The 10,639-nt window shown below is 39.5% G+C and overlaps 1 protein-coding gene across 1 annotated transcript in view; it reads left to right on the forward strand.

Annotated features, from left to right (window-relative positions):
- The window catches only part of LOC107090504 (plexin-B2-like), a 223,629-nt gene that overhangs the window by 178,586 nt on the left and 34,404 nt on the right, over positions 1 to 10,639 (forward strand). The window contains exons 11-19 of the mRNA XM_015383917.1: positions 252 to 417; positions 700 to 808; positions 890 to 1,001; positions 1,096 to 1,197; positions 2,475 to 2,570; positions 5,046 to 5,133; positions 5,253 to 5,416; positions 10,034 to 10,182; positions 10,313 to 10,445. Of these exons, the coding sequence (XP_015239403.1) occupies positions 252 to 417; positions 700 to 808; positions 890 to 1,001; positions 1,096 to 1,197; positions 2,475 to 2,570; positions 5,046 to 5,133; positions 5,253 to 5,416; positions 10,034 to 10,182; positions 10,313 to 10,445 (1,119 nt within the window). The remainder of the gene's footprint in view (positions 1 to 251; positions 418 to 699; positions 809 to 889; positions 1,002 to 1,095; positions 1,198 to 2,474; positions 2,571 to 5,045; positions 5,134 to 5,252; positions 5,417 to 10,033; positions 10,183 to 10,312; positions 10,446 to 10,639) is intronic.

Below are 10,639 nucleotides of genomic sequence, written 5' to 3' on the forward strand. Positions count from 1 at the left end.
GCCTATAGAAGCAGAACAATAGAGATAGATCAGGATGACCTGAGCCACTCGAACTAGAAGCTTCCTGAAAAAGGAAAGTTTTAAGCCTAGCCTTAAAAGTAGACAGGGTGTCTGCCTCACGGACTAAAACTGGTAGTTGGTTCCACAGGAGAGGAGCCTGAGAACTAAAAGATCTGCTTAGCTCTCTGATATCAGTTTAGTTTCATCTTTGCAGACACTGAACGCTGCCCTCTGCGATCGTCTCTCTGCAGGTCCGGATCACCATCCCATCCCTCCCCAGACTGCAGGAACTGGACCAGCTAGAGTGCGTTTTTGGTTCGTTCCAGACAGGCGCTGTAGTGGATTCGGCAAACCAGTCGTTGGTGGCGTGCTCGCTACCCAACCGTGAGAGCATCCCCCCCACGCCTGAGCAGCAGGGTACGTCAGTGTGGGCTGGGTTCATTCGCTGCCTTTTCTCCAGGCGTTGGCTTTTATCCCCATTGATACCAGGCATTCTGGGAACTGTAGGCATCAGCAGCTCATGAGGTTCAAAATGAACTTTTTCTGCTTTTTTTTTTTGATGTAGATTCAGACAAAGATAAAGGATAATATGAGGTTCCATTTATCAAGAGGAATCAGACTGGTCCCTTATAGAGAAGCATTAGTCTGCTCATCCATCATGGTGACCATAATGATCCTCTCTCCAACGTTTGTTTGCAGACTTTGTCTCCGTTCCAGTAAAGATTCTGGTAAACAACATCGAGGTGACGTCTGGGGAATATCACTTCTACAACTGCGCCGCTACCATCTGGAAGAACCCGAACACACCGTGAGCCGGATCTCTGTCAGACTCAAAATGCGGGACGGAGCGGGATGTACGGCCGGCGTTAAACAGGCTGCTGTGTTTCAGGTGTATCTCCTGTGTGACCAGTCAGTGGAAGTGTCAGTGGATCCCTCAGGATCACAGCTGCACTGATGAGGATGAAAAAATGAATGATAATCGTATAGTGAAACCTCAACAGGTGCTTTTTTTTTATTTTCTCTTAGTAGAAACTATAATCCACAGATGTTATTGTGCGTCTTCCTGACCTCTTATTTCTTCCTCCTCTCATGAAGCGGGAAAATTGTCCTCAGTTCGGGTTTCCTGAGCCGCTGCTGATCCCCGTCGGCCATGAGATGCCCATCAGCTTCCAGGGAAGGAACCTGGAAAACTACGAGGTGACTGCTGTTTCCTTTCAGCACCTTTCAGCTCGTTATCAGAGCGTCTGGAAAACCGGTACAGGACTGGACGGGTTTAAATCCTACCTGAAGGATCGGGACCTCTAGGAGACCAGAAAAATCAGATATGGGGTTCCTCAAGGCTCCATTCTGGGGCCCCTTTTATTCAACATCTACATGCTCCCCTTAGCTCAGATTAAAACAAACAACCAGATCAGTTAGCATAACTATGCAGACGACACACAGCTTTACATCCCAATGTCAGCAGGTGACTATGAACCCATCAGAGCGTAGGTTAGATCCTTAGAACAGATCAATATGTGGAGGAACCATCATTTTCTCCAACTGATTAAAACCAAACTGAGGTAATAATCTTCAGGCTAAAGGAGCAGAGATCCAGAGTTAGCTCCCAGCTTTAGCTACTGCAGCTAGAAACCCCTGATTATGGCTGAAATCATGATGGACCTGAACCTTCAGAGGCTCATAAAGGCTGTTACTAAGCCAGCCTTTGATCAGCTGAAGAACATCTCCAGGATTAAAGGACTGATGTCCAGCAGGATCTAGAAAAGCTCCTTCATGCATTTATCTTTAGTAGAATCCATCACTGCAGCATCAGACGACGGCAGCTGATCCAAAACACTGCTGCCCGTGTCCTCACTAGAGCTAAGAAAGTAGAGCACATCAGCCCGGTTCTGAAGTCCTTCCTCTGACTCCCTGAAGCTCAGAGAATAGACTCTAAATTCCTTCTGTTAGTCTAGAAATCACTGAATAGATCCATAACAGATCTGCTGTCAGTGGATCTACCTCCCAGACCACTCAGGTCTTCTAGTTTCAGCCTCCTCTGTTCACCCAGAACTAGAACCAAACATGGAGAAGCAGCATCTATGCTCCACTGATCTAGAACAAACTCCCAGCAGACTGGAAAAGAGCTGAAAGCCTGAGTTCTTAGAAGTCCTTACCCGGCATCATTAGTTTAAGGTTATGTTTTTATCTTTACTTGTTTTTTTTCCTCTTAGTGCATGAAAAGCACATTGAATTAGCTTTGCACTAAATTGCTTTACAAAGAAACCTTTCCTTTCAGAACTAAATGACCAATAAGATATCTAATAAAACCGTATGTTTTAAAATCTTTCTCCTTTTCTGTATATGAAAAATAAACAAGCCTCAGCCATTTAGAAACCCTTTATTTATTTCCCAGAAATGAGAAGAAATGTTTTGCCATCATCAGCTGGGTTTTTTTGCTTCCATTGGTCTAAACTTTTCCTCTTTGTCTGCAGGGAGGGAGCTTCTCCATTGGCACAGAGCTGATGAAGAATACTGAGCAGGAGGTCACGCGGGAAGAAGGCTCAAAATTCAAATTCCACGGTTATCAGGTGAGCATGGGGACGAGGGTTCGACCCACGGCTTGAATAAAGGAGAACCTTTCTGGTTCAAATCGTTTCCAGGCTCAAGAAGCAGTTTTCTTAAAGTGTTCCAATGAGTCCAAAGGGCAGAAGTGAAAGTGTTTGGAAGAGTTAGAACACGGTAATCAGTGTTGTGGGCAAACAGAACCACTCTGATTATTTAATTGAAACATCAGCAGCAGCGCTGGGGTCTCCATTGCTCCTCTGATGATGTTTGGAGCTCCTAAAATCAGCCAGCGACTGATTACTGATGGGCTGTTGATTTCAAAGTTACTCAACATGATTGCAACATTTATTTAGTTATTTTAAAACTCTCATTACCATGATTGATCTTTTTTAACTCTTAAATGCAGTTCAGGGGTGGGTGAGAGCGCCCCCTGTTGGGTTTGTTTGGTTTTTGCATGAAGCAGTTAAAGGCTGCAGGTCATCTAATATTTTCTCATCTATTTCCTCCATTTTTACTCTTTATCCATTTTTTTTTTGTCCTCCAGAAGAAAAGATCCTCTGATTTATGACCACAATTGTGGCCGTTTGGTTTGACCTTCTCAGCGATGTAATTTACCATCTCGCTGCAAACGGGAGGAGGACAGTGTTTTGTTTGTGTGTTCGGTCGAGTTTAAAAACCTGAGAACGTATAAAGACTCTGAACAAGGTCTCCCTTTCTGTTCGAAAGGCTCACAGTATCCAAGAAACTATCGTTTCATATTTTATTTGACCCTTTAGAGGTAAATTTATCCAACCTAACAGTTACTTTGCTGATATTTCTCTATTAAAACGTCCATCCATTTTTTTTTCTTTTTTTAGAAAGAGTAAAAATTCAATGGTAAGAAATGGTTCTTATCCAGATTAAAGGTTTAAGGCTTTATTTAAAAAGATAGAAATCTCCAGCAGCAAGTGGATCAGGAACAAAGAAAAAGATTAGATTAGATTAGATTAGATTAGATTAGATTAGATTAGATTAGATTAGATTAGATGAACTTTATTGATCTCATAGCGGAGAAATTCACTGGTCACATATTGGCATAGTTATAAAAGAAGAAGGTGCAAACAAGGAGGAAAAAGGTGCATTAAGAATAAACAATATATATACAGTATATTAAGATAAATTAGGATTAAGGTGCAAGTGTGCATGTATCACACACAATAAAAACAAAATAAAAATTAGAAATAAAAAATATAAGGGAGTAACACAGAGATTTGAGGTGTCATATAAACAGTCCGGATGGCTTATAAACAGGTGGATTTAAGAGTTGTTGATGTGCACTGTTGAGCATGGCGGAGGATCCATGATGCTGTTGGCCTGACCTTAGTTTAGAGCTCAGGATGCCGTGAGTTCTTTAAAATACCAGGACTATTTTAAATAGAAATATTGTGCGCTTCTCTCAAGAAACTGAAAGTTGGTCACCAGTGGGACCAGTGTCCATCATCTCAGACGTAAACCTGCAGAAGCCCTGGATGAAAGAGTCCTTCAGAAAGGACCCTCTGAGATGGTCAGCCATTGTTGCATGTGCCTCCAACCTGGGAAGAATAGCAGCAGAGTGGTAAAAATACCCACAATGCACATGCTTTTATATAAAAAAAACAATATTTATTAAGACCTTGACCTTAAAATGTTAACTCAGATCAAAGATGGAAGATTATCTGCTGCTATAAAAGATGATTCTACTTTAAAACTGATCAAACATTGAAACGTTCTGCTGGATATGAGCTGTTTGCTTCAGGAAAAGCTGAGAGCTTCTTATGCAAACTGGTACTTTAGTGATGAATACTAATGTTATTTCCTTAAAATCATTAGCTTCTTTTAAAAGAAATTAAAAAAAAGCAGAACTATAGAAATATAATTAAAGACGGCTAAAAGCTTTAAGCAAGAAAAGGAAGAAATATGGTTAAAAGATTTTCTTTTTTAAACCATAATTATTGAGTAAATCCTTGTTTTAAGAGGAAAATTAAACTCATTTAATATCGAATGTCCAACTCTGACTAATAGGACTAGACAGGATTGTAGCCTGAAGATGTAATAAGAGAAAAAATAAGTAATGAGTCAAAGTTGGATGTGATCAGATTAACAGTGTTTCTCCTGTAATGTTTTATTGCTTCCTTATCGGCCTGCAGAGGGAATTTATGCTCTGCTTGATCTTAGATTCCTAAATGTTTAATTCTGAGGTAAACAGTTATTAATCAGGTAAAAATATTGAATAAAAACTTTATTTCCATTTATTGGTTAAGCTCCTTGTTGCGTCCAATCATGGACGCCCGTCAAACAGTCCTGATTTTAACTGCTGGCAGCGTTTTGGGCAAAAAGAAAAATATGTTTGGGATAAAAATAAATCCAGCAGCAAGAAACACCTGATAAATGTGTGATGTAGCGCAGATAGTCCCGCCCATAGGAGCTCTGTTTGTCCCGAGGAGACATGGAAACCTGACTGTGTGTGTTTCTTTGTGCAGTTTGCTTACGACAAGCAGCAGGAGGTGAACATATCGTTCCACATCAAAGACCGAGTCACTGAGAGGAAGATTGACAGCACGCTGACAGGTTGGTGTGTCAAACACTCACAGAAAAGGGGGAATAAAGAAGTTATTGTCTTATTGCCTGTTTAGTTCCAGTACTAATCCAGCTGCATCACCTCTGTTCCTCTTTTCCTCCTCCATCAGTCACGCTGTACAACTGCTCGGTGGGGAGAGGGGACTGCAGTCTGTGTAAACACGCCGCCGCCGAGTACGGCTGTGTTTGGTGCAAAGACACCAAAACCTGTGTTTATAAGGACATCTGCAATTTACCAGAGCTGGGCCATTGCCCCAACCCGGAAATAACTGATGTGAGTCATTAAACTGACATGTTTCCTCCTGTAATTCATCAGCTTTAAAAGCTGCAGTTTAACATCAGAACTTTAAGGTTATTCTTTATTTACTTATTTACTTTCCTGTGACTTGCTGTTTGCTTTCTTTAAACTTTGAAGCTACTTTTAAAGGTTCTATCCTAAAACTTTCTTGTTACAATAACTTTCCAGAACTTAGTTTACTTTCTCTGAACTTACCTGAAAGTTTTTTGTTTTTTTTTAAATAATAACCTGCCAGGTTCTCGTTACTTTCTTTGAATTGAAGCAGTACTTTTCTGGCCTTTTGGTACCATTGGAAGTGGAAGTGGTTCTTTAGCACTGCAGCTTCGCAGCTGATGGCAGCAGCTCTGATCGGTTAGAGGGTTCCAGCCGATGCGTAGCGAGGCATTTCTGTAGCCTCCTAGATGCGCCGCCCCCCCTCTTTCTATAAAATTGTTCAGACATGACAGTTGATGAGGAGCAAATTGGATCCAGGCGAGTTTAGAAGGAAAAGACTGTTTTACATTGGTTAAAAGGCCTTTTCTGGACTTTAACTTCTTAAATAAACTATTAACTATCATAAAAAATACGATCAATAAATAAATAAATTACAAAAGAAAACTCAAAAATTTAATATTTGAACTTGCTTAACCATAATAGATCCAACGAAACAGGAGCTAGATAAATTTACTGCAATAGTGCGATGATGCAATCCGATAACGTGTTCAGTGGAAAGCGTTAATGCCGCGGATCGTCCATGAGGCGTCCACGCACCGCTACCTCGGTTGATCGCAGCCGCTCGAGTCAATCGTAGTGGTTCCACCCAGCGTTGCATGAAGCGTACCAGTAGCGTGGTCCACTGAACGTTCCCCTACAATCCACAGCTCATCAGTCTAAAGTACAGTGGATCATTCAAAGAGGAAGTCAGTTTCTAAAAGGCAAAGCAAATCCGGTGGAGTTTCCAATTTAAACACAACATTTGCAGACTGTGGATCGCATTTTATCCTAAAACATTAAAACATTTCCTGCGGCTTCAGCTGAGGTTGAATCTCGTTTCATGGACCAAGAAATGTTCATTTTTAGGAGTGAAAAAAAAAAACACAATTTCATGTTACACGACTCCTATGCTTTATAAAGATAACATCAGGAAGACAAAGGTATTGCTAAAAGTTAAGGCGACCAGATAAAGAGCAGGCATGGGAGATTGTGATGGCCATATAATAACTTTATTGTTCTATTTAAAGCCTAAATGTATAAAATACTAATGAGCGATGATGAAATCCTCGTGTGATCTAGTCCAGGTTACAGGTAACCCTCTGAAATGTTACTTTCAAGGTCAGTCTCTGTCAAAATGTTTGTAAGTTACAAGGAAGTCTGAGAGAATTTCAAGAACACTCACCATTAAGTTTTTTTAAATCTGCAAAATAATGTTAAACCTCAGGGATTAACTGTAAATTTACCTGATCCATCATATAAGTGCTCAGAAAGTTCTAGAAGGTAACTCCTAGGTCCCTGGAAGGTAGGAATAGTTTCATCCATGAGGTTATGGATTGTTTGGTATGTTTATGAGCTGTAGCCTTCAGCTTTCAGAGTAATCAGGATTTACATGGTTCATTAATAGTCATTAAATTATAATTTTTTTTTAAATTAAGGCCTTAATTGGCATTAAAATTCCCTAAATGTGATTACCGTGGCATTTAAAGGGCTTCATTTAAAAAGAAATACAGTTATAAAAGCAATTTCATCAGATATATCAGATATAAGTGGTTCTGCGTGTTTGTGCGGATCTGCTTCCGGTTGATCGTAAAGCCGTATGTTCGGAAAAAAAGCTTGAGGCGTAGAAAAAGCTAGAGAATGGAAAAATGCAAATTTCAACAAAAGTTTCTGGAAAACGAGGAATTCGGGACACATGGCTGCAGCCTATCGACGGTAAAGATGACCAAGGATTTTCCCTTTTTATAAAAGTCAATATTCAGATAATGGAAACTGGGCTCAGAGAAAACCTTAAAACTTTGCTTTTTGTTCGGGTTAAATGGAATCCATCAATCCTAGGATCTCATAAACAGAGAACACCAACGTAAGACACTGCCTGCTCCTAACTGCTCCACATAATCACAACTGATAAACAAACTATTCCTTTAGATATAATCTGTCAAACATCGGCCCTCATTTTAATGCTGACATCAGTATAGTCTAAAAGCCTGGGATTATATCTTAGATATTAGATTACAGAGTTTTTCTTTAACTCAATTCAGACTAATCTGGGTTGTAGATCTGACACGGTGTCAGCCGCAAGAGAATTTCTCCAAATGGCGCCTTTTAATACAGCCGGTGATGCGGTTTGTTTTTCTTAGTCCTTTGTGGATATAAATAGCAACATTTCATCAGAAATGTACCGCATGGAGAAAAGAGAGCAAATATAAGCGTTTCTGGGGAATCCAGAGAAAAACCAGGAGCTCCAGTAATGAGGTGGAGTTACAGGGAAATAACAAATATGCATGACTAAAGGCGAGAATGATTTCACACACATCTCACAAACTGACAAAAAAAAAAAAAAACCTGGAATACAGAGCAGTGAATATAGATGTTGGATGGTCGGGTTTGCTCTGCTCCTATTGGTCAGTTTGGTTCTGGATTTAGACCCTAACTCTGTAGCTTCAGGTATATTTTTTTTATTGGTCGTTTTAAAAGATCCTCAATGGATAATTACGGCGCCCCCCCTAGGGGACATGGGGAATTTCTTTTCTTTTGCGTTTCCATCATCATCCTGTTGTAGTGCGATCACCAAGAGCCCCTTGGTGTGCGTGTCTGCACTGTATAAACACAGAGCTATTGATCAAAACAGGATGATATTAATGTTTAATAACAATAAAAAGCTTCAAAAAATAAGTTAAGGTGTCTTTTTTAAAAACAACTGTTGTAGTATGATCATCAGGAGTCTCTCTGTCTATTTGAGGATTTTTGAGTGTCTGTATAATCACAGAGCTATTGATTAAAATAGGATGATATTAATGCTTAATAATAACAAAAAATAAAAATAAAAAGGTGTATTTTTCCAAACCAGCTGTTGTAGTGCGATCACCAAGAGCCCCTGGGTGTGTGTGGTGGTTTTGGAGTCTCTGCACTTTATGGCAGTGGAGTTATTTATTTTTATTTGCAACGTTTTTCTGTTGTTTTACCATTTGCAGACGGTCCCTAACCACTCGCCTGGCCGCTGCCTGTGCATAGAGATCAATGTAATACATCCAGCTCGGAGAACGGCTCGTTTTTCTCGAAAATAACGCTTTTTGATTCTTGTCATACGTACTCTGTGCTATCAGGACATGGAAGAGGCGCCATTTTTTGTTTCAACAACGAGAGTTATTGATCCCAGAAGTCCGAATCTGTGAATATCTTTCTAACTTTACCGAAGTAAGGTTTTGCGTTCCCACGCAAAACTTTCGCAAAAGGTTTTGTGAGGTAACGCAAAAGGTTTTGCGAGGTAACGCAAATTTTGCGAGTTAACACAATACTTTTGCGAGGGAACGCAAAAGAAAAAAAAAATCCCCATGTCCCTTAGGGGGCTCCGTAGATAATACTGTGCATTTTTTTTCTCAGCTTATTTTTTTTTTTTTTACTTTAATTTGAAAAATCAATTATTTTCACCTTTTTTTCTAACTTTTAAAGTCGGCTAACGGTTAGCTATCAGGATTTTATTACAAGATTAATTTAAAAAAGGATACGCATTGATTTACACTAGATCCAAAATAAAAAATCTGCTTGCTGGTGAAGATTCTCAGTCATCCGGGTCAGAGTCATTCTAAAAAAGTTAAAAAACAATCCACTGGACTTTTCCAAGTTTGAAGACGTTTCGCTTCCCATCCCAAAAGCTTATTTTGTTACTTTTTTTGGGTTAGAAACATGCAAATTAAACAAAGAAACAAAACGACCCCAATTATTAAGGGGTGGACCTGCTCGCCAGGTTCAGGTTGCATGTTTTCTAACCCAAAACAAGGCTTTGCTTTAGTCTACTTTATAAAGCATTGAACTCAACAGTATTCCTGACATTTTGAATTGAAAAAACTTCCTGGATGGAAGAGAAACATCTTCAAACTTGGAAACAAAGTCCAGTGGATTGTTTAGTTTTTTTAACTTTTTTGGAAAACATCTGCTTGATTTTCTCTTAAAATGCTTCAAACATAACTCAAATCTAAATTTGTCAGATTGTCTCCAATGAAAATGCATCATTGAAAATGAGACATATTTACTGAGAAAAAACATTAGAGGAAAATGTGAAGATGATTTAGAGAAAAGGTTAAAATGTTATGTAGGAAGTTATCATGCTTTTTGATTGGCTGCTTTAGTCCAGCAGGACTCTACCTCTTCACCCTTAACCTCCTCAAAGATATAGATTATCATTTATTAAACTAGATGCATACAGTATAAGAATGCATTAGTGAGTTCAGGTTTGTTACAAACTCAACATGTTATTACTGAAAATAAAGTCTCGCCTCACTTAAAGCTCACAAAATACATTTATTATCATATACTGTAGGGAAACAAAACATTACATGGTTGATAACTAATCATATTGAATTGTTAAACTGGAGAGTTTTCTGATGATAATTCCTCCTGCAGATCATTCCTCGCTTCGGCCCCATCAATGGTCAGATCTCAGTGACCATCAAAGGCTCCAACATGGGAATAAAGAAGGAGGACGTGAGAAGGATCACTGTGGCAGGAGTGAACTGTGTTCACATGGAGGAGAGATACTCTGTCTCCACCAGGTAACGACCACAGGGACATGAATGGTCAAACTCCTCCCATCCATTAACTCTGAGCTACACATTACTGCCTCTCACCTCTTTGTATGAAGTATTGTTGAACTGATGAATGATTTCCTCTGTCTGTCGACAGTGTGGTGTGTGAGATCGGTCCGAAGCGAATACCGCCTCACGACATCCCGCTGGAACAGACGGAGAGCGGACCGGTGGAGATAGAGGTGGAGGGAGACAGACGAGGAACCTCTAAGATCAACTTCACTTATCGGGTGAGTCTGCAGGCTTCCTGCGGTCCTTAAAAAGTCTTAAAAGGCATTGAATAAAACTAAGGCCTTAATTGGTATTAAAATGTCTTAAATCATTCTTTCGTAGGTCTTAATTTTTAAAACATCATAAATAGGATTATTTTTACTACGATTTATTTTTGTAATCTAAATAAAACGTTAAAATTGATATTTTTTTT

The sequence above is a fragment of the Cyprinodon variegatus genome, unplaced genomic scaffold (assembly GCF_000732505.1).
Source record: "Cyprinodon variegatus isolate N-32 unplaced genomic scaffold, C_variegatus-1.0 Scaffold298, whole genome shotgun sequence".
NCBI classification, from domain to species: Eukaryota; Metazoa; Chordata; class Actinopteri; order Cyprinodontiformes; family Cyprinodontidae; genus Cyprinodon; species Cyprinodon variegatus.